General features: G+C 43.2%; 1 protein-coding gene across 1 annotated transcript; it reads left to right on the forward strand.

Annotated features, from left to right (window-relative positions):
- The first annotated feature begins 5,963 nt into the window (after positions 1–5,963).
- Positions 5,964–22,545, forward strand: LOC123758889 (uncharacterized). The gene is made up of 6 exons (XM_069334560.1): positions 5,964–6,044; positions 10,186–10,392; positions 14,677–14,877; positions 18,319–18,514; positions 19,600–19,857; positions 20,732–22,545. Exons 1-6 carry the CDS (start codon positions 5,975–5,977, stop codon positions 21,120–21,122), a joined length of 1,323 nt encoding a protein of 440 aa, XP_069190661.1. The 5' UTR covers positions 5,964–5,974; the 3' UTR covers positions 21,123–22,545.
- The last annotated feature ends 1,937 nt before the right edge of the window (positions 22,546–24,482 follow it).

The raw sequence follows: 24,482 nt of genomic DNA on the forward strand, positions 1-24,482 counted from the left end.
GTGTCCTTCGTGGGGGCCACAGAGATCAGACACTGGGATTGGTCGGTATAGCAACGACCTCTCTTCTTGCAAGTCGGCGCTCGATCCCCGATGGTCCAAGTGGTTTGATACTGTTCCTTCACTCCGTCCTTCTATTCCAGCACCTATCCTGTCCTCACACGCCCCTTCCACATGCAATATAGTCATACAGGCTTAGCCCTCTCACCTGATCATTTCCCTTCAGCCAAGGAACTATTCTCTGACACCTGACACAGGAATTGTCTTCAGAGTTTCAGCTTCTCCTAGAGGCCGGCGCCCTTGGTAATCCAAAAAGACCCCAGGGTCTTCTGAACCCCTTTAATGCTTATTGAGTATTGGTATCATCATCTCACTTGTGGAGTCTGCCTCTCCACCTGTGGAGTCCGTGTGTGCTTCTATATCAGGGGCAGACAGCTAATGCTGGCACTCAGAGAGTAAATGCTGCACTGATTCGTGCCTCGACTAATCAGGATGAAGCATCTTGAGATTTACAAATCTATTGGGGGCTTCAGTTGGCCATCCGCTTCAGAATGGGGGGACGGTACGGGGCCGAGACTGGCTCCATGACCTTAACCAGCCTCTACAGGATAATAGGGAAAGTTGCTTTTCACGCCCTCCACGATGCCAAGAACCAATCCCAACTACATTCTTTCTCGCCTGATAAACGCGGCACTAGTTACCCCACAGTGCTAGGAGTGGCACTTCCTAACCTGGCTGGATGAGTAAGACATTAAACAAACACCTCAACTGTTCAAACATGGCTACGTGCGCACGGCTCACGTTCAGTCCGTGCTCTCCACTGCTCTCCCTGCAGTGGAGAGCAGTGATGGGATCGTACCACAAGTACATCTACACTGTTAACTGGGGCTCAACCTTTTCCTTAGTCACTCACGACGTGAAAATAACTCCAATCACTGTAGTGAAGTTGGCCTATTAAGTTCAAACTCCAATTTCCAATATGGGACATGTCATCTTATGACATGATAAGTTGCATCTTAGCATACATCGATCAAAATTAAGCAGATTAACCTCTAATTTCTAACTACTATGATGGTTTGGGGCGTATCTACCTACATGTATGAAACAGAATGTCTGTGTCTGAGGTTGGGGACAAGACATTTGGGGCGAACCTTATTAAGCTTTGTAGGATTGATGGTAATTTTATCGAGAGTGCTATAGGAGGGTCGGAATTTGCCCAGTACCCCCCAAGCCCCACCTGAAGATTTGGATTCTGAGTGCAACCTTTAGGTGACGTTGATGAGGAAAAGGTAGTTATATATATATATATATATATATATATATATATATATATATATATATATATATATATATATAGTTATATATATATATATATAACTATATATATATATATATATATATATATATATATATATATATATATATATATATATAACTACCTATATATAACTACTATGTAGTTATATATATATATATATATATATATGAATGAAAACTCACACCCCAGAAGTGACTCGAACCCATACTCCCAGAAGCAACGCAACTGGTAACTACAGGGCGCCTTAATCCGCTTGACCATCACGGCCGTCAAAAGGAAGTGATAGCCGAGGCTATTTGAGCCACTTCCCCGACGGCAACTCGGATGGTAATCTTGGGCATAGCATTTCACCAAATCACCTCATTCTTTGGGGCACACGTGAGGAACACAAATGCGAACAAGCCTGAATGGTCCCCAGGACTATATGCGAATGAAAACTCACACCCCAGAAGTGACTCGAACCCATACTCCCAGAAGCAACGCAACTGGTAACTACAGGGCGCCTTAATCCGCTTGACCATCACGGCCGTCAAAAGGAAGTGATAGCCGAGGCTATTTGAGCCACTTCCCCGACGGCAACTCGGATGGTAATCTTGGGCATAGCATTTCACCAAATCACCTCATTCTTTGGGGCACACGTGAGGAACACAAATGCGAACAAGCCTGAATGGTCCCCAGGACTATATGCGAATGAAAACTCACACCCCAGAAGTGACTCGAACCCATACTCCCAGAAGCAACGCAACTGGTAACTACAGGGCGCCTTAATCCGCTTGACCATCACGGCCGTCAAAAGGAAGTGATAGCCGAGGCTATTTGAGCCACTTCCCCGACGGCAACTCGGATGGTAATCTTGGGCATAGCATTTCACCAAATCACCTCATTCTTTGGGGCACACGTGAGGAACACAAATGCGAACAAGCCTGAATGGTCCCCAGGACTATATGCGAATGAAAACTCACACCCCAGAAGTGACTCGAACCCATACTCCCAGAAGCAACGCAACTGGTAACTACAGGGCGCCTTAATCCGCTTGACCATCACGGCCGTCAAAAGGAAGTGATAGCCGAGGCTATTTGAGCCACTTCCCCGACGGCAACTCGGATGGTAATCTTGGGCATAGCATTTCACCAAATCACCTCATTCTTTGGGGCACACGTGAGGAACACAAATGCGAACAAGCCTGAATGGTCCCCAGGACTATATGCGAATGAAAACTCACACCCCAGAAGTGACTCGAACCCATACTCCCAGAAGCAACGCAACTGGTAACTACAGGGCGCCTTAATCCGCTTGACCATCACGGCCGTCAAAAGGAAGTGATAGCCGAGGCTATTTGAGCCACTTCCCCGACGGCAACTCGGATGGTAATCTTGGGCATAGCATTTCATCAAATCACCTTGGGGTGTGAGTTTTCATTCGCATATAGTCCTGGGGACCATTCAGGCTTGTTCGCATTTGTGTTCCTCACGTGTGCCCCAAAGAATGAGGTGATTTGGTGAAATGCTATGCCCAAGATTACCATCCGAGTTGCCGTCGGGGAAGTGGCTCAAATAGCCTCGGCTATCACTTCCTTTTGACGGCCGTGATGGTCAAGCGGATTAAGGCGCCCTGTAGTTACCAGTTGCGTTGCTTCTGGGAGTATGGGTTCGAGTCACTTCTGGGGTGTGAGTTTTCATTCGCATATAGTCCTGGGGACCATTCAGGCTTGTTCGCATTTGTGTTCCTCACGTGTGCCCCAAAGAATGAGGTGATTTGGTGAAATGCTATGCCCAAGATTACCATCCGAGTTGCCGTCGGGGAAGTGGCTCAAATAGCCTCGGCTATCACTTCCTTTTGACGGCCGTGATGGTCAAGCGGATTAAGGCGCCCTGTAGTTACCAGTTGCGTTGCTTCTGGGAGTATGGGTTCGAGTCACTTCTGGGGTGTGAGTTTTCATTCGCATATAGTCCTGGGGACCATTCAGGCTTGTTCGCATTTGTGTTCCTCACGTGTGCCCCAAAGAATGAGGTGATTTGGTGAAATGCTATGCCCAAGATTACCATCCGAGTTGCCGTCGGGGAAGTGGCTCAAATAGCCTCGGCTATCACTTCCTTTTGACGGCCGTGATGGTCAAGCGGATTAAGGCGCCCTGTAGTTACCAGTTGCGTTGCTTCTGGGAGTATGGGTTCGAGTCACTTCTGGGGTGTGAGTTTTCATTCGCATATAGTCCTGGGGACCATTCAGGCTTGTTCGCATTTGTGTTCCTCACGTGTGCCCCAAAGAATGAGGTGATTTGGTGAAATGCTATGCCCAAGATTACCATCCGAGTTGCCGTCGGGGAAGTGGCTCAAATAGCCTCGGCTATCACTTCCTTTTGACGGCCGTGATGGTCAAGCGGATTAAGGCGCCCTGTAGTTACCAGTTGCGTTGCTTCTGGGAGTATGGGTTCGAGTCACTTCTGGGGTGTGAGTTTTCATTCGCATATAGTCCTGGGGACCATTCAGGCTTGTTCGCATTTGTGTTCCTCACGTGTGCCCCAAAGAATGAGGTGATTTGGTGAAATGCTATGCCCAAGATTACCATCCGAGTTGCCGTCGGGGAAGTGGCTCAAATAGCCTCGGCTATCACTTCCTTTTGACGGCCGTGATGGTCAAGCGGATTAAGGCGCCCTGTAGTTACCAGTTGCGTTGCTTCTGGGAGTATGGGTTCGAGTCACTTCTGGGGTGTGAGTTTTCATTCGCATATAGTCCTGGGGACCATTCAGGCTTGTTCGCATATATATATATATATATATATATATATATATATATATATATATATATATAAATATCCATTTATAGATATAATACATGTGTCTTCAAGGTTGGTGACCAGATGTTTGGGGGTAGCTTCACCCAATTTTTCCTGGTTATTGCTGCTGGGTACGTGCCAAACATGAATAGATTGGGGTTGCTATCAAGGAAAAGAGTACCACGTGACAGCAGACTTTAGCGCTGTCTGCATGAAGGTCAGACCCACCCAGGCCTCCGGAAGCTCCCCCAGAACCCAAGCTGCATAGGTTATCTTGAGGTGATCTTGAGGTGATTTCGGGGCTTAGCGTCCCCGCGGCTCGGTCCTCGACCAGGCCTTCTTTTTGTTACACATCCCCAGGAAGCAGCCCGAAGCAGTTGTCTAACTCCCGGGTACCTCCTTACTGCTAGGTGAACAGGTACAGCAGGGCGAAAGAACCTCTGCTCATTTGTTTCCGCCTCCACCGGGGATCGAATCCGGAACCTCAGGACTACGAATCCCGAGCGCTGTCCACTCAGCTATCAGGGCCCCAATGCGTTCCATCTCCAATACACACCAACCATGGTTGGTCCAAAACATGGACCAATCATGTTCATCTTCATGCCACAAGAACTTCAATAAACACTATTGTCACGAAGTTGCATATTGTCCTGGGGACCATTCAGGCTTGTTCGCACTATTGTCACGAAATATGATTCTCACATTAGACAATTTTCACTGTGGTGTGGATTGCGTGTAGTGAGATCCTTCCCTATATACGACTTCCTGTATAAATATTATGTAGTGAGGAAATATAGCATTGTTGTCGACCCCCTTCAAAATGGCCTTCCCATCCCTCCCAACTGCCTATCGCCTCCAAGACCATTAGTTTCAAAGGTTATGGCTGACGCGGCGAGTGTACCTTTGACCTCTTTGTCAAGGTCGAGTGAATAGTTGAACGGTGTCCGGATGCGTACTGGATATGTACACACACACACAGGAATCTGTACACCGATTGATTGACAGTTGAGAGGCAAGACCAAAGAGCTGAAGCTCAACTCTCGCAAGCACAACTAGCTGAGTATTAAATTCTCATCTTTACTATTTCTTGCATCTAATCTCCCCTGCTTTGACGGGGGAAGAAATAACCTAAACTTCTCTTTCCTTTTGAGATGTATTTTAATATCTCAATAAACTTACTTGAACTTGAACCCCCTAGCGTCCTCCCATTCTCCCTTTCACCATCCCTCTTATCTCTCTTTCTCCACTAAGAGCATTTAGACAGACCAACAAACAGATTAAAAAACTATCAAGGACTTCTCCGTAAAGTTGGTGTGGAAATCTCTGGAAGCGATATGACGAATTATTTATGTCTCCCCTTCAGGGATGAGAAAACGGAGGCAAGTCAATAGAGCCCAAGGAAAATATTCCGAAGGGTCGTCTTAATAGACGTTGTTTCCAAGGGGCCGTGTGTGATGTGTGTTTGGGAAGGTGACACCCAGGTGACGCGAGGCGATCTGGCCAATGTGAACTTCTGCCGACTTTCTCTCGGCGGCTCCCACTCGTGTCTCCCTCCCTCACTACCTATTCCCTCTCCCTCCCTCCCTCCCTTCATCCCTACCTACCTACCTCCCCCCCTTTGCCTACCTACCTGCCTACGTCCCTACAGCCTTCCCTCCCACCTAAGACAATAATATAGAGTGTTTAACCACACATATCTTTAAACCAAATGATCAATTTCCTCTGCTCTATTGAAATATCTTCAACTTTTTCCCGCGGCATCGCGTGGAGCCTTTGGAGACATGAATACAAGGCCTCGCCATGGAAACGAAAGGGAAAAGAATAGTCACACTACCCCGTGCGAGAGAAAGAGAAGAATAGTCACACCGCTCGAGGAGCAGGAGGTTCATGGAGGTTCTGTCCGTCAGTCCGAAGATGTACCGCGTGTGGATAGTGTCGCTCCTGGCGTTGGTTCCTGGTACGTGCTTAAAACTCTCTCATAATGTCCTCTTTCTTGCTTCTTGAGGCTCCTGCAGGCCCGAGACACTCTGATAGTAAGTAATATGCACTCGTGACGGTGAGTTCAGCTCTCTGAGGAGCTCTACACGCCGACAGCAGTGACGAGATGCGGGCATTTTGGTGTCCCTGACGTCTCGTTGTCGGCTGGTTTCCAGATCAAGTAAAAGTGATTGAACTCTCGTAGGTGTGTGTGTGTCTTTGTGCCTCTGTCTCTCTGTCTCTCTCTCTCTCTCTCTCTCTCTCTCTCTCTCTCTCTCTCTCTCTCTCTCTCTCTCTCTCTCTCTCTCTCTCTCTCTCTCTCTCTCTCTCTCTCTCTCTCTCTCTCTCTCTCCAGCATGTCCAAGTTGTGCTATTGTTGATATTATTACTATTACCCTACCAACCTTCTTATTAATATTATCACACAGCAAGCAGAGGGGCAAGTATCACGGGAAGTTTCCGCGAGTCACCCCCACGAAGACAGTTTTATCCTCACCCTTCTCCGTTTTTTATGTTTCCTCATTTATGTGCTCATTTCTATTTCCCAGTGGGTGATGAGGGAGTGCAGGAACCCACTTGATATCAAAGCTGGAGTGATGCCTGTTTGTATATATATATATATATATATATATATATATATATATATATATATATATATATATATATATATACACGGCGGACAAGATGTATATATTTCTCTTCGCCTCCTGTGATCTCATCCAAGATGGTGGATGGGAAATTGAATGCGGTAAATAGTGAGAAATTTCTGTGTGACAATCTGTTCACGTGATATAGAGTGAACTATATACATGTATGCCGTATACACACGCCTGTATACCTCACTAATACGACGAAGTGTATTTTGTGAAATATGAAAAAAAATAGAGTGTTGTGCTCGAAGCCAGTTCGGGTGAAGTAGGGGAGAGGGGTGGCCTCTCCCCTTGTGAGTGGGGTGGGGGGTGGGAGGGGGGGGGGGTGAGAGAGAGAGAGAGGGGTGGGGGTGGGGGGTTAGGGGTGTTAGGGTTGATGAAAGTGGGAGTGGTGAGGTTGGGAGGTCTTGCTCACAAGACGTGAAATGTATGTGTGTGTGTGTGTGTGTGTGTGTGTGTGTGTGTGTGTGTGTGTGTGTGTGTGTGTGTGTGTGTGTGTGTGTGTGTGTGTGTGTGTGTGTGCGCGCGCGCGCGTGTATCCCGTGCAGGTGTGAGTATACATCCGTGTGAGTATACATCCGTGTGAGTATACATACGTATACACGATATTTATGACCACGACATCGTCAAAAGCAACTATCTTATATCTCTCTCTCGCTATACACTCCTCTGTGGATCTATTAACCTGTGGCTACATGCCAGAGGCAAAAGAGGAAAAAAAAAAAGCCGCTTTGCCTCAACAGAAGCAACCATGTTAAATACCATGGGGGGGAGGGGGGGAGAGGGGGGCAGGGGGGGGGGGGTTAAAAGCCTGTCAGCATAAGGTTACTGGTTAAGGTTTAATGTTGGGTTTAACCGCTTGGTCATGGTAAGGGGGCTCCGACACTGCTCGTGGCTCGAAGGTTATCCAAGAGGCCTGACACGATCCTTTACAAGGACTAGTGGGGAGGAAGGGGGTATGGGGAAGAGGAGGGGGGGGGGGTGGGGGGGGGTTAGTACAAGGACACGGGAGGATAAGGTAAGGTAGGGTATATAACCTACCTATATAGGTTATATACCCTACCTACCTATATAACCCTACCTATATAAGGTAGCTACCTACCTACCTACCTACCCTACCTATATAAGGTAGGGTATATAAGCTATATATAACCGGTGCGTGTGTTACATGGGGGGGGGGGGGAAAATGTTACAGAGAAAGTTGCCTTCTCAAGCATTCGACCTGATAACCTCGGTGAAGTGACGCAAGGGCAAAACAGCAGTTGAGGTTCGTAATCCAACTAGTCTTTTGGTTACTAACTACCCTAACCTTCTTCTTATCTTGAGGTTATCTTGAGATGATTTCGGGGCTTTTAGTGTCCCCACGGCCCGATCCTCGACCAGGCCTCCACCCCTAGGAAGCAGCCCGTGACAGCTGACTAACACCCAGATACCTATTTTACTGCTAGGTAACAGGGGGCATAGGGTGAAAGAAACTCTGGCCATTGTTTCTCGCCGGCGCCTGGGATCGAACCCAGGACCACAGGATCACAAGCCCAGCGTGCTGTCCGCTCGGCCGACCGGCTCTTGTTACACCTTGTATCCTGTTAGGATACCACCTTACTGTGGTATCCTAACTAGACATTTGGGTATAGATAACCAGGCTTGAGGACGTGTTCTTAGTATTGACTGACAACTGTGCGATAACTTTTATGGGCCATAGGCAATGTTTTGGTCATTTTATATAGAAAATGTCATTAATTTTAATTGGTATATCATAGTATTAATTGTATATCATATGGTCACGGAGCAGAAGACTTCTATAACAGGTGTGTGTGTGTGTGTGCAGACTAAGAGCTTCCTAATCAGTAGCTTGTTTAAAGCCCTGTTCTACGTTGTTTTCCTCAGAACACAGTTCATTAATAACTTTACAACCAGCAGCAGGAGTAATAGACATCCTGCAGTATCCTTCTCTGTTTCTTTGCCTCCGATTCCTTGGCAAGTGACTCCTCGAACTTGGAGAGACCTCTTTGAACAGACTGCCTCCAGGCTGAACGGTCTGCGGCCAGTGTTTCCCACGTGGCAAGATCAACGTCCATGGCTTTCAGGTCCCTCTTGCATACGTGTTTGTACCGTAGCTGGGGCTTGCCTGTTGGACGCTTTCCCTGCCTCAGCTCTCCGTACAGGAGATCCTTGGGGATCCTGCCATCGCCCATTCGCACAACGTGCCCGAGCCAGCGCATTCGTCTCTGCTTCAGCATTGTGTACATGCTGGTGATTCTTGCTCTCCCCAGGACGCTGTTGTTTGTCATCTTGGGAGGCATCTCTCCCATCTTTCCCTGGAGACAGGCATCTCTCACTGGGGATGGGTGGTCAGGTCGCAGAAATGACCACCCATCCCCAAGGAAAAGATGTAACCAGAAGCAGATATGGAGTAGCTTAGCACAGTCTAGAAGTAACAACAGTTCAGAGAATAAGTACGAAGTTTCAGCCCCGCTCCTGTGCCCGGTAAGTCCACTACGGGCTCACCATAGCCCGTGCTACTTGCCCCGCTCCTGTGCCCGGTAAGTCCACTACGAGCTCACCATAGCCCGTGCTACTTGCCCCGCTCCTGTGCCAGGTAAGTTACGGGCTCACCATAGCCCGTGCTACTTGGAACTTGTTCCGAGTAGCTGAATCTATGACAACAGAGAATAAGTATGAAAGAAGAAACGTAAAAAGCCTCCAGGACACAAATACATAATATTTGTGTAAATCCACAAGGGTTCGAACCATGTCGTGGCACAGTTGACTAAGGCGCATCTGGGAACATCCCGTGTGTGTGTAGGTTCGAACCCTCATCACGGCCCTTGTGGATTTGTTCATTTGATATATCACGCCATTGCGATTTCTGTGTGAACATAATATTTGTATTATACTAAATAAATAAATCATTAAAATATATCCAAGCTCTAGTATTTAGGGCTGCGAAATATGTCGGTTTTATGCTTTTCTCAGCTCTAAATACTGATGTTCGGATTTATTAAGCTAATAATAATTCCGGCTCTGTCCTCCGCGATTTACAAATTATATTATGTCAATGATATATTTATTTATGTTGACCAAACCACACACTAGAAAGTGAAGGGACGACGACGTTTCGGTCCGTCCTGGACCATTCTCACAATCGACTTGAGAATGGTGTCCAGGACGGACCGAAATGTCGTCGTCCCTTCACTTTCTAGTGTGTGGTTTGGTCAACATATTTCAGCCACGTTATTGTGACTCCTCGTCTGTATATAAGAACATAAGAACAAAGGTAACTGCAGAAAGCCTATTGGCCCATACGAGGCAGCTCCTATTTATAACCACCCAATCCCACTCATATACATGTCCAACCCATATATACATATATATTTATTTATTTGGAGCCGTGATCCAAACTTTGTATCCCGTTGTCCAAACCTATGTCCCGTTGTCCTAACTTGATGTGACGAGTCCCTTCTGTTGCAGCCAACGGACAGGAAGTCGCCTCTGAGTGTCCGGCTCCCAACGGGTTCTTCGCCGACGCCCGTCAGTGCGACAAGTACTATGAGTGCATCGACAACATCCTGACGGAGAAGCTGTGTCCGGATGGCATGGCCTTCAACGACCTCAACCCGGCGGTGGAGAAGTGTGACCTTCTCTCCCAAGTGGACTGCGCGGGTCGGCCAGCCCTCCGTGAGTAGTCCTGTGTGTGTGTTGGGGGATGGGGATGCCATCCTTGCGTTTCAATCCTCGTCATATTGCACATGTCGGGGGTTGAAGTCTAGTATCCACCCTATAATATCCTCATGCCGCCTTATACAGTTTTTCTTCATTAATATTGTCCTCGGTAGTTTCACATTTTAGGTAATCCTCGACATCACAGAGTATATTACAACTAGTAAGACTCCAGAAATCAATTTAAGGTCTTCCTATTTTTGACTCCTCTTTTACTGCTTTTTATCTCATACGCAGAAACGAATCACACTAACGTTATGCATCAATGAGAAAATCATTGATGAGGATTTTCTGTGCCTCATATTTTTCAAATTAATCCTTGCCCTTCCGAGATACAACCCCAATGTTCCTTGGTTTTGCTGATTATCGTTTTATTGGGCATTATGCCAGAGTCATTATGGCAGTCAAGGAATAAGCAGCTATCCTAGCCTTTCCTCTCCTGCCCAAGATCTATCATCTTCTTGTAATAAAACTTTGGAACTTTGGTTAAGCAGGACTTTTGCTTCCCTTGAAGCCTTGGTGAATACCCATGACAAAGCATTAGTTCTGTCATCCATTTATGTTTATAATTATCTTCTCCACTGAGTAGAGACTAAGACTTGAGAAAAGTATTTACCTTTTTTATCTAAAAAATCTATCTAAATTTATCTAAATCGTATTGAGAGAAAAGTATCTACGTCAAATCTACTCTATAAACAAACTAATCCTAACCCAAACCAATCCAACGGAGCATATTCTCTCCAAACATAACCGAACCTATTCTAACGACGCTATAAGGTACAATGTACTTTTGATATAGTGTGCACTTGGTGCGTGACGTCACTATAACGCAATTAGGTTCATGCAATGTGCAGGTCTTAGAGCCTACGGCCTACATAATCTTTCTGAGCAGGCTTACAGCTCCTTACGAACTGTCGTCTGCAGTTTAGAGCGCATCGTGAATCACAAAAACTAAATTTGAAATGTGCGAAGGGAACATGATCACTGCATACAAGATACTGTGAGAAATAGGGAAAATTAAAAAAAAACAACCTCTTTGTAGTGCTAAAAAACTGGAGAAGAGGACATTATGTGAGAAATGGAAATGCAAATGAGTTATATTCTAATACTTGTGGTCAACAGGTGAAATTCACTGGAAAAAGAAGTTGTGGAAGCCACCTCCAGCCACAACTTTGAGGTCAAATACGAAAACAAACTTGAACGTCACTCCTTAGTAGTCACTCTTAGGCAAACGCTAATAGGTCATGCGGGTGCAATTTCTCTCTCTCTCGCGCACACACCAAAAAGCCATGGCCTCTGCCCTTTCCTGTCTCTGGGGTAGACTTGTCTATAAAAACCTACCCACTGCTCCTGGACTCAAGAGGGGCCCGCTATTCGCGTCTCGCGCTCCACTGTGCTCTATGGGTCAGCACCCTGAGAGTCATGGCAAAACTAGAGAGAGAGAGAGAGAGAGAGAGAGAGAGAGAGAGAGAGAGAGAGAGAGAGAGAGAGAGAGAGAGAGAGAGAGAGACAGAGACAGAGACAGAGAGAGAGAGATAGATAGACAGACAGACAGAGGGAGGAAGAGTGAAACACAGACAGAGAACCGATCATTATTTTTCAAACCTTCACTATTAAAAAATAATAATTAAGTGTTTGAAGCCACTCCCGAGTTTAGAAAAAGGTCTCAAATGACGCGAATGGGAACGACATTAGGAACTTAAATATGTAGATTACAAAACAATGTTGACAAAGAAAAGGTGCAAAAATATACATGGAAAACAGGTGATAGAGAGAGAGAGACGATCGAAATATATATATATATATATATATATATATATATATATATATATATATATATATATATATATATATATATATATATATATATACATATATATATATATATATATATATATATATATATATATATATATACATATATATATTATATATATATATATATATATATATATATATATATATATATATATATATATATATATATATATATATATATATATATATATATATATATATTAAGCACTTTTCCCTTTATTTGAGTGAATAAAGCGATGAATAACGACATTAATAAGAACAATATAATAACAGTATGAGAACAATGCATAATGATAAAATTATCGTGTTCAAGAATAAGTACTGTTGGACACTTGACGGAACAGCTGCTGGACCTCCCGTTCTTAAATCATTCTTGTTTTTATAACTGTGAATGGTGTTAACCTCGACGCGCTCACCCTTCTAAGTATGTCTACTTTTTCCCCAATGAGACGCCTGCCTCCTAGCATGTGTGTGTGTGACTACTGCCTCCTAGCATGTGTGTGTGTGTGACTACTGCGTCCATAGCTTTCATGCCTCTTCGTCTCATGTTTCCCCAAGCTCGTCAACTCCTTTGGGAATCTTATATATCGTGATCATTACCCCCCAACACGTCTGATTTTCTATAATGTTGTAAGGTAAATTTAATTTAGCCTTTTAATTATATTATATTAATCTCAGATTCAGGTCATATGACAAATTACTAGACTTTGTTTTTGTATTTCTTACGAAGACGTGTGCATGAGGAGAATCCATATTTACGGTACTTGGTCTATCCTAAGAAGTATATATGGATTAGACATTTGTTTTTTCCAGGCTCCTGAATGCTCTAGGATGTTTTCAAGCTTTGAAAATGCCATTAATGTTATCGTGTTGATATAAGCATCCGGCACAAGGCCTGGCGTTATGATTGAAACGAGATTTTTTTTGTTATCTCCTTTTCTGACTTTGGGAACTGTATTTTGTTCGTAGTATGTCCGTGGTACGTTGATTGATGCGTGTCACGCGGTCAATCACGGTAGGCATACTTTGGGCTGAAGAGTAACTAAATGGGTAAATGTACGGGGGGCAGTTTTGCCCTTGGCTTAGGGGGGGGGGACCTCATTTACATAACAGTCCATTTTCCTTCCTGACAGAGGTTTACCAAGGGGAAGGAACTAGCAGGAGAAAGTGCCAAGCTATTACGACAATATAGCACTTGGAAGGGATCAGGATAAGGATTAGGTATGGGTCAGTATCGAAGCCCATCAACTATTTCTCAATCTCTGTAGAATCTTTAAGTAATCCTGTAGTTTTAAGTAATCCTTCACCAGTCTATGCAGCATCTAAGAATGACCATTAAGACCCCAATATCTCACTTAAATCGGTCACATATGGAGATCAGAATGCGTCCCCGAGTCCATTCCTGTATTACTCCACTTTTTTCATTTATCTCTATGCCAACTTCTGCCCCGTTACTGAATCTCCTGTTATTCGTCTTTGATTTCCCAGTTTGTATATGAGCCGGTTGTGTGGTACATTGTCGACGGCTTTATGCCAGTTCAGGAAGATGCAGTTAGTCCATCCTTCTCTTTCCTGTTGTATTGACAGACAATACTTCTCTGAAACGACATTGCTGGTGCTTGGACATCATGTTCCTTACGAGATGGTCTATCTATAAGATTAACCCACCCAAGAGGTGGCACGGGCATGAATAGCCCGTAAGTGGTAGATTTTTTGGAGTGAATGTGATCTTTGGTCGTGAAAGGATATACTGTGAGCTAAATCGCATTGAAACTGTCAGTCCTTACTATGTGGCTGCTAACGTGGGGAAGGATACTGCTCGACAGTATGAGGGTGTCCAGCTGCTGGACACCTTTTTTTTGGCAAGAAGAGTGGCAGTGTTGATGGCTTCAAGGTGGTTACTGCAACATTGAGAGACTCTTAAAGCTCATCCAAGGTCGTTGGTTGCTTGACATTTCAGGAGATAGTGAAGTAGTGACTTTTCTGTGATTGTTTGGCAGAAGATGCATTCTTTCTGTCGGGGTTCACCAATCTCCCAGTTGCATCTGTAACCTAGACGTAGTCTATAGAACCGAACTGTTATTTCCCTGTGGATTCCTTTCGGGATATTTAACCTGTCTAACATGGTTGCCTGAAGATACCACATTACATAGGGCGACCACAGGACATTTTGATATTAGATTATAAAGGCTCAACCAACCTCAACACCTTACTGACCGTCCAACAAGCTATTCAATCTCGAACATCGTTCAGCACTACATTAAATGCGAAACGTGATTTTCGAAAACCTCTGAACACATTTCTGCAATTCCTTTTCGGGAACGGAAGATGGATGATGAGGAGGGGGAGCATGAATTGTTGATATATGTATGAATTTGTCATATTTTTCATCCTAACCTCATAACCATGTACCTACCCCCTCAGAGCCGCCACAACCCACGGAACACTGCGACCGTCAGAACGGGAACTTCGCTCCCAAGGACAGCCCAAACTGCCAGGACGCTTACCGTTGCGTGGACGGTGTCGGCTCCCTCATCAGTTGCCCTGAGGGCCTTGCCTTTGCTCTGGAGACTGGCATCTGTGATTGGCCCGACCAGTCCGGCAGGAAGGACTGCCACAAGGAGAGTAAGTACAGCTCTGTGTGTGTGTGACGATGGAGGTACTGGAGTCTGATGTTTTTGGAGAAGGGGGGGGGGGGTTGTATTTCTGTGTATATAGGGGGATATGGGGGGGAGGGGGAAGGGGGATGCTGTTTGTGTATGTGTATGGATGTGATGGAAAGTTGCATGTATGTGTGTGTGTGGTAGGGTGTTGTGTGTGTGTGTGTGGTAGGGTGTTGTGTGTGTGTGTGTGTGTGTGTGTGTACTCACATATTTGCGCTTGCAGGATCGAGCATTGACTCTTGGATCCCGCCTAGTGTGTGTGTGTGTGTGTGTGTGTGTGTGTGTGTGTGTGTGTGTGTGTGTGTGTGTGTGTGTGTGTGTGTGTGTGTGTGTGTGTGTGTGTGTGTGATCAAAACTGCTCTTGTTATCGTCACACTTGTGTCGGTATTATAACTGCATTATTATTCTTAATCCCACTCTTAATCCCTTTTTCGCCAATTTTAATTCCCTACTCCTTATCTTCTCCCTTGATGATTCCCCGTCTTATCTTTCCCCTTCTATATTCACGTTCCCTCATCTATATCTCCCCTCTTCCAATGCGTTTCTTCCTTATACATATGTTCCCTCTACGAATATATTTTCCCTTTCACATTATATCCTACTTTTGTGTGTGCTTCTTTTCATTCTCTGTGTACGTATTCTAGCAATAATTCACAGGAAAACATGAAATTATTATGCCATATGAAAACACACAAATTTCATACCAGTTAACTAAACCTCTCAGGTTAACCTTCCAATACCAAAAAATGTACTAGAAATTTGTATAACTTTTTCTGCCTTCAAGCAAGTGATGATGCGTTGATGAATTTGGTGAAAAGTACATATAAGTTACTTACTCTAATGCAGATATTTCAGGGAACAATTGACAGAAGGACAACACTTTGTTTTACACTGTCACTGTGTAATACTGTCACTGTGTAATACTGTCACTGTAATACTGTCACTGTGTAATACTGCCACTGTGTAATACTGTCACTGTGTAATACTGTCACTGTGTAATACTGTCACTGTGTAATACTGTCACTGTGTAATACTGTCACTGTGTAATACTGTCACTGTGTAATACTGCCACAATAGTGTCACTGTATTAAGAGGAGATCCTACCAAGGGTATGGCCATTCACCACATCAAAATTTCCCCGTAAATAATTTCAAAGATAACACCCATCTCCAACATTTTTGAAGAATGTATTTCAATATGTCAAATCATATAAGACAGAAGCAAATTGTTTAATGCTAGCTACCCAATAATCATTAAACTAGAACTAGACGACTTTTTGAACCTATCATTGGTTAAAGACTCAAGCTAGATTATATTAGTAATACTGGAACTTGCAAATATTAATATTACTGGAACTTGCAAATAAGGGCAACTGCAAAAGATATATTGACCCATGCGAGGCAGCTTATATATCCATCTTATATCCATCCAAACTCATCCACATATATTAATAACCTTTGTGTGAAACCATACAATCAAAGTGCTATTTTCATTACCTTTGGTTTCTTAGTGAAAAATATAGCTCTTTATTCTCTTGAATCTAATTCTTGCCTTTCAGACGTCGTCTTTCACAATTAAAAGTCTCCATATGAAAGTCAATATTAAGACTTAATAATATAAATATCGTTGGATGATTAGCATGTTGTTATTTCCAATCCTCTCAATCTTTGCCTTCAAATTCGGTTATCTTAACATCTAACTATGGTATTTAGACTCGGCCTTTTAAACCTTGGCATTTAAGTTTGGCATTCAATTCCGGCATTTAAAGGTCGCCATTTAAACTTTAGGATTAAACCGGAATTTCAATATAAGTACTCGAACTCCGTCTTATTTGTACTTGTAAATATTGCAGTCTCTAAAAAGGCTTCTACATTTACGTTAGGACATTTAAACCAGTTTCGAGAGCAGTCCAATAAGCCTTGGCCTTTGGTGACTTTTAAATTGGGATGCGATGCTTTTTTTGTCTTATGTCAACATGTCCTAGATGTTGCCATGATATCCAGGATGTTGCCATGATATCCTGGATGTTGTGAGTTCTGGATGTTATAGGTTTTGGACATGAACAAAGTGCCATCAGAGACATCAGTTTAAATTGAAAATAAAATGCCTTTGTAATAACAGGGAATGGTTTCGTGTCCTTCTAAGGCTTAAAACCGATCAGCCACGATAGGACACTCAAGGCCATTGACCCAAAATATCTTGGGAACCAATAAGCAAGTATAATTTAGTCCTTTGCAAATATGAAGACAAAAATAAACAGCCAATCGGATATACACAAGACACACCACACCTCTCAGTACCTTTGACCCTTGACTCTTGTTGAGTAATGAATGCACAGAGTGACACAGTGGTGCATAACATACCAGTTAAGGAAATTGTAGAAGGACTGTTGGCCCATTTAAGGAATTTCTTGCTAATATCCGTTCAAGCTTCTTCATATATATATGTATATTTGTGTGTGTGTGTGTGTGTGTGTGTGTGTGTGTGTGTGTGTGTGTGTGTGTGTGTGTGTGTGTGTGTGTGTGTGTGTGTGTGTGTGTGTGTGTGTGAGTGTGTGTGTGTGTGTCTAGCCTACACTTGAAACAATCAAGGGATCCCACGTCTGTTATATTACCCAGTAATCTGTTCCACAAAACAACAATCCTGTTTCCAAACCGGTATTTACCCAGGTCTTGCCTGAATATAAACTGATCCAATTTATTTTCATTGTTTAATGTTCTATTTTGTGTTGCTATATTTATTACCTCGTTAATTTTCCCCTTGGAAATATTATAGAATGGAATATTACAAGGCGCAGTATAAACACTACTTGTTTACTGAACAGGATTATCTCTAACATTCAGTTTAGCGAATGCTTTGATCAATACAACAACACAATATTTACTCTGGGTTAACCCAAGACGGCAGTTGGATCCCAATGCCCTGTTCCAAAGATATTCTACTATATATAATCAAATCTACCCTTCATAAGTCACTGCATTCACGTTTACTTTATTTAGCTTTATTTAATCTGATTCGATAACCAGTATCGTAACTAATTATATTGAAGGTTCAAAGGTCATCATACCTGTGTCCAGGTACTCTAATCAACGCCCAGGAAGTTCTCAGCATCTTGAATCTCAGCCTGAGATAAGACACACACACCTGGGTCTCCTTTAGATCGTTTCGGATGTGTTTAACACAATGGTATTGACTGTGACTATACTAGTCTGAACGATACTCGTGTTGGCTGCTGCCAACATAGCGAAGATCTTGCTGTAATCCCCCCCTCATCTATCGCTATTCAACTCAATACAATCTATTGTAATTTCATCTCCCTCACCATCCATTATAATGCCTCTTCCTCCGACCTGTTATAATCTGCATCACTTCTGTAGTAATTTATTTTTACCGTTGTTCACAGACAAGCAGAACTTCACGTGTCCCAAAGTGGGGTTGGACGTGGCGGTGTCCCACCCACGCTACGCTGACCCCCACGACTGTCAGTACTTCTACGTGTGTATCAACGGTCAGACCCCCAGGAGAAACGGTTGTGCCTTCGGCCAAGTCTTCAACAACAACACTACCACCTGCGAGTCGCCCAAGGATGTCCCAGAGTGGTACGCATCGCGTGTTTCAGCTGTTTTCAGGAATTAAAGAGTACGCACCTTATGTGCGTTAGCTAATGTGTGCTTATTAGGTCAAGTGTTCACTCCCTAGTTCCGACTTTTCGATATCTAGTCAGTTAATGACTGTGATTACCTAGGCTCATCTTTGTATCTTCTTGTGTAGGTCTTATATATTTTTTGTAGTTTCTTCGAATATCACCCAGTTTCACAAATGCTGCTGATGTTACATTGTAAACATGTTCCACAGAGGTAAGCTTTGGGGTTAAATATGTTAGCCAGACACAGATTTTTGGTCTGTGATCCTGGGACCTATCTTCACCTCCTGTGAGATAGGTCCCTGTGATGTCACTGATGTCTTTTATCACTCTTGTCTTCATTACTTTACATTTCTTAAGTCCAGCACTTATCTTACCGAACATTTATTAAGTACGTGAAAAGTTTTCTTGTAACCATATGAAGTTATTTTTGCTTTTAAGTCTTCTCGTCAGTTTTGTATTGGTCACAAATAGAGATATGAATTACTCAATTTCCTGTCAGGGCGTTGATATATATATGGAAAGAAGTGTGTCCAAGAACCGATAGATTGGTGAGAGATGAGAGAGATGAGTGATGTGAAATGTAGTTAGCGATGAGAGAGAGGAGTGGGATGAGGCAGGTAAATGAGGGTTGAGAGGTGAGGAATGACAGGTGAGAGGAAAGAAGTGAGAGATGAAGCCAAGGATAAGAGAGAGAGAGAGAGAGAGAGAGAGAGAGAGAGAGAGAGAGAGAGAGAGAGAGAGAGAGAGAGAGAGAGAGAGAGAGAGAGAGAGAGAGAGAGAGAGAGATAGAGATAGAGAGAGAGAGAGAGAGATAGATAGATAGAGAGAGAGAGAGAGAGAGAGAGAGAGAGAGAGAGAGAGAGAGAGAGAGAGAGAGAGAGAGAGAGAGAGAGAGAGAGAGAGAGAGAGAGGTGAATGGTGAGGAATAAGAGAAATAAGTGTGTATCAATCTATGGAGTGACGGTCCATGAATCAACATTTACTGCGGGTGTCATACAAAGTGAATCATCCCCCCTCCCCCTCTTTCTCATCCTCCAGTTCTGACTACTACACCGAGTACTTCGATGACTACTTCGCCACACTGGAGAAGGACCCTGGCAAGATGAGCGCCGACATCATCGCCGCCGCTATTGGCGCCGGCTACGACGTCCCGAAATTCAGAGACCGGGTTCGAATCCAACAAGGGACCAAGGCACCGCTTCAGCGTGCCGCCACGACGGCTTCTCCCCTCATTCAAGATTACAAACCCGTGAGGAGTAGCATCAGGAAGCCCACACAGCAACCCCAACAGCGCAGGTGAGTTGTATTACTCTCTAGTAATATTTAGAGGTTGTTCTTGAAGCTCGCAAAGGAGGAAGATTTTGAGGAAGATTCAGGTCACGTAAGGAAGTTGTTTCATAACGTAGTGGATACTTCTTAAAGTTCTTTGGAGACAAAGTACATCAAAGTTCCTTGGAGTTCCTTTTAAAGACCCAAAAGGATTTCTAGAGGATAAATGTATTATAGAAGATTCGTTCGATATATGGATTACTCCGTAAGGGTTAATTAGGCAAATTGTAATTCTAAAATGAGCCTTTAACATTATAGTCAATTAAGAAGGTTCGTTGAAGTGTCTTTCCACATGTACTCTTTGTATGATAAGGTCAATCTATTTATATAGCTAGGAATTAGGGTCACTCTAAAGGCTTTCTTAAAGATTGAAATTATTGTTAAACACGTTTGTCACTAAAACCTTTCTGGAAGATGAAATCCAATCAAAATGCTTTCTTGAATTTACAAATTGTAATGAGTTCTACTTTCAATGGACCACATTAGGTTAAAATGTTCCCTGGAGGCTCCCTCTAACATGTTCAATGAAATGTCATTGTGAAATGTTCCATGAATGGTTATTCATGGAACATTTCATTCATTATTTTCATTGTACAATGAAGATAATGGTCTATCTAAAAGTCCCTACAATAAGAGCTTCCCAGCCCTTTCTATCGTGTTTGATTGTTGTCATTTTTTCTTTATTATTTCATAATAAAAACTCAAAACTCTCAGAACTCAGTTTTTGTGTGTGTGTGTATATGTGTTTCAGACTCAAGAGTTTCGGAATAAGAGTTCTCACGCTTACTTGAATATTCTCACGACAACAAGATGATTCTCACGTTCTCTCTCTCCCTGACAGGCCGGGAGCTATCCGTCGTAAGCGACCCACCACAACCACAACCACCGTCGCTCCTGATGAATATGAATACTACTATGAATACCCCGAAGGAGGAGAGGTTCCCTCACCAGATTTTGTCTCAGACACGGCCCCGGCTGCGAGCAACTCCGTTCCGATCATCACTAAGGACGTTGCAGTATCAGTTGACTCTCCCGCTGACGCTCCAGTAGATGCAATCGACGAAGCTCTCATTGCAACGGACCCCGTTGGAACGGACCCCGTTGGAACGGACCCCGTTGGAACGGACCCCGTTGCAACGGACCCCTCTACCTCCGCCTCCTCTAAGCCATCACAAGGAACTAGGACAAGCATACCAGCTTTCAGGCGCTCGTTCGTCAGGTCTGGCAACTAAAGTGTGCAGATCTTCTCGAGGGCATAATTGGCTATCTAGCAGCAGCTATAGCTTGCCTGAAATGGTAATCTAGCACCAGCTATAGCTTGCCTGAAAAGATTATCTAGCAGCAACTAGCGTGCATAACTGGTTTGCTAGTAGCCTACTTTTGCTACTTTCTAGTAGCCTAGAAAGTCAACACATGCTCTCGGCGTGGTCTGGAACTGCTTAATTGCCACCCAAAAAACTATCTTGTGTTATGAGCTTGCGGCACAACAGCCAGGTTTTACCTTTACCGGGTTTCGAGAGGTATTTTAGTTTGCTTTTACAGACAAGCCTGAGAACTCCTGGGTGATGATCAGCCGAGCTATTGTTGCTTAAAGTTTAAGAAGCTTACAGTCATTACAGCCTAACTTATCCGGCACGTTGCATAAAACTTTGTGCCCAAACGAGTCTACTCGTTTATGAAGGGCGTGACGTTATAGGATATGAAAATAATAATAAATGGTTAAGCTAAATTTAAATGTATATATATGACAATTTACAACTTTTTATGTCAACCATTTTAGCTTTGCTATCTTAATTAAATTTTTTTTTTTAAATATTTGTATGGTAAAGGGACGAGGAGAGATAGACAGTGCTCTCTATATAATTGTCATGGTGACCATGACATTCTTTGTTGTCATTGGGATTAACTTGCATTTTAAACTATACTCTTCACTCTCATCAAACTGATCAATATATTGATCAAATTGATCCATATTTGTTAATGCACATAAAGATGGCCACAACAGTTGTGCTGTAGGGTCATAACACGAGCAAAAATTGGCAAATTGTCTATTTATATTCATAGTTGTGGTGTTGATATATGATCCAAATGTGATAGGACAACGACAGCCAATTTTCTATGAAAATTAATAGGAAATAAATGGATCTTGGAAAGCATTGCTACATTTTTGGACTCGTATTTTGGAATGTATATTTTGTGAATAGTAATAGCAATTTCTGAACCCCCTTATGTATGCTTCTTGTATTTTTTTTTTAGCGAGAATCGTAAGTCAAGACTCAATAAAAATGCAGTACTGTAAACGTCAGAATTGTGACATGTTACAGCGTGCTACAGTCAAAAGATACAGTCATGTTGAAATCTCTGTAACCTAGAGACGATTGTGCTGCTATATCAACCATTTAATGTAACTAGTAATTCGTTTGTACATAATGAAAAACATAATTTAGCAAGTTCGTTACCTATATATAATTATCTGTTACATTTGATGGTGCGATGCATGTAACAATCGTGTGTGTTATTATAGTGGTTATGATACATAAATTGTATGATGTATTTTATACCTAGTGGGAGCAATTATTAAAATACTGTATTTGTCATAGCCAATCGGATATACTTACAGAATTCTTAATATATATATATCTATAATGTTATCGAGTTACGTGTTTTCATATCAGTATTATCTTGAATTGAAGTGTGGGAATGTGTGGGTGCAGCGTGAATATTGAAATACGTTTTGATAATTTTATGTCCTATCCACTTGGACTGATTGATAGAACGAAGGTTTCGCTCCTTGCAAGGTCGATTCCTAATGGTTCAAAGGGGTTGGGCACCGTCCTCATATCCCAGTTCCTATCCTGTCCTCATATCCCAGCTCCAATCCTGTCCTCATATCCCAGCTCCTATTCTGTCCTCATATCCCAGCGCCTATCCTGTCCTCATATCCCAGCGCCTATCCTGTCCTCATATCCCAGCTCCTATCCTGTCCTCATATCCCAGCTCCTATCCTGTCCTCATATCCCAGCTCCTATCCTGTCCTCATATAACTTCCAAGCGCTATATAGCCATGCTGGCTTAGCGCATTCTCATCATATTTATCTTACCATGTGCACAAGTCATGACATATATAATTTGTTTTTACTTTTTAGTATTATAAATAACACTTTTAATATTTTAATGTCATATATCATGAATGAAATGGGCCGTTAGTTAAAGGCGATAAAACTTAAAAAACAAACAAAAAACAATTAGGAATAAAATATATAGAGGAGAAATGAATGCAAAACAATTAAATCAAAATAAAAAGAGAATTAGAAACTAGGCCCTTATGAGACGGAAACTAGGCTCTTATGAGACGGAAACTAGGCCCTTATGAGACGGAAACTAGGCTCTTATGAGACGGAAACTAGGCCCTTATGAGACGGAAACTAGGCCCTTATGAGACGGAAACTAGGCTCTTATGAGACGACGTTTCAGTCCCTCTTGAACCCTTATTAAGTTTAAACTAAGAAACAGGAGATCTTTAAAGAGGTCCAGAACGGCCCCCAATCGCTTACTTAATTCTCCTTTTATAACCATGTGTGTGTGTGTCATCTTCCAGCTTCTAATCTTGATCTAACGAAAAGACAAAGATATCTTTTAAGGGCTTGTGACAGGGCAAAACCAAGACTGTAGAGCAAGCAGGTGGTGATGGCTTCAGTACTCTTCCTGTTGTTAAGATCACCACAGAAAAGTCTTCATAATCTCTCTCTACACTTCTGTGACAACCTTAAGGCAACTCTAAATAAGTATACAATGTGACTTAAAACCAGATTGTATCACGGTGTCTAATCACGGCAAACTATGCGCTATAGATATAGTTCTTGCAATAGCCTGATGATTTGCAAGTTGAAAATTGAAACATGAAATCAAACTGAATTTCTATATTGTAGAAAACAAACAGGTGGCTACCTGAAGACCAGTAGGGAGCAGCAAACAGGTGGATAGCAAGGAGGTAATGAGAAAGTCAGCAGAGATAATGAGGAAGCCAGCAGAGATAATGAGGAAGCCAGTAGGAAGGCAGGAGAAGGTAATGAGGAGGGCAGGAGGTGGCAGCTACGAGGTCCCCAAGAAGAACAGCATCTCCCAAGACGTAAGGACAAGTTTTTATTGATGATCAAAGACATCATCAATCTTTGACAAGAGTGAACGGAACCAACAGGTCTGAGTGAATGGAACCAACAGGTCTGAGTGAACGGAACCAACAGGTCTGAGTGAACGGAACCAACAGGTCTGAGTGAACGGAACCAACAGGTCAGAGTGAACGGAACCAACAGGTCTGAGTGAATGGAACCAACAGGTCAGAGTGAACGGAACCAACAGGTCTGAGTGAACGGAACCAACAGGTCTGAGTGAACGGAACCAACAGGTCTGAGTGAACGGAACCAACAGGTCAGAGTGAATGGAACCAACACGTCTGAGTGAATGGAACCAACAGGTCTGAGTGAATGGAACCAACAGGTCTGAGTGAATGGAACCAACAGGTCTGAGTGAACGGAACCAACAGGTCTGAGTGAATGGAACCAACAGGTCTGAGTGAACGGAACCAACAGGTC

This window comes from Procambarus clarkii, chromosome 31 (genome assembly GCF_040958095.1).
Source record: "Procambarus clarkii isolate CNS0578487 chromosome 31, FALCON_Pclarkii_2.0, whole genome shotgun sequence".
Taxonomy (NCBI): domain Eukaryota; kingdom Metazoa; phylum Arthropoda; class Malacostraca; order Decapoda; family Cambaridae; genus Procambarus; species Procambarus clarkii.

Bases quoted from the DNA above. Each gene is read 5' to 3' on its own strand.
- LOC123758889 (XM_069334560.1), top strand. From the start codon at position 5,975: ATGGAGGTTCTGTCCGTCAGTCCGAAGATGTACCGCGTGTGGATAGTG. The intron at 6,045-10,185 runs GTACGTGCTTAA...CTTCTGTTGCAG, and splicing joins GCTCCTGGCGTTGGTTCCTG to CCAACGGACAGGAAGTCGCC. The intron at 10,393-14,676 runs GTGAGTAGTCCT...CTACCCCCTCAG, and splicing joins CGCGGGTCGGCCAGCCCTCC to AGCCGCCACAACCCACGGAA.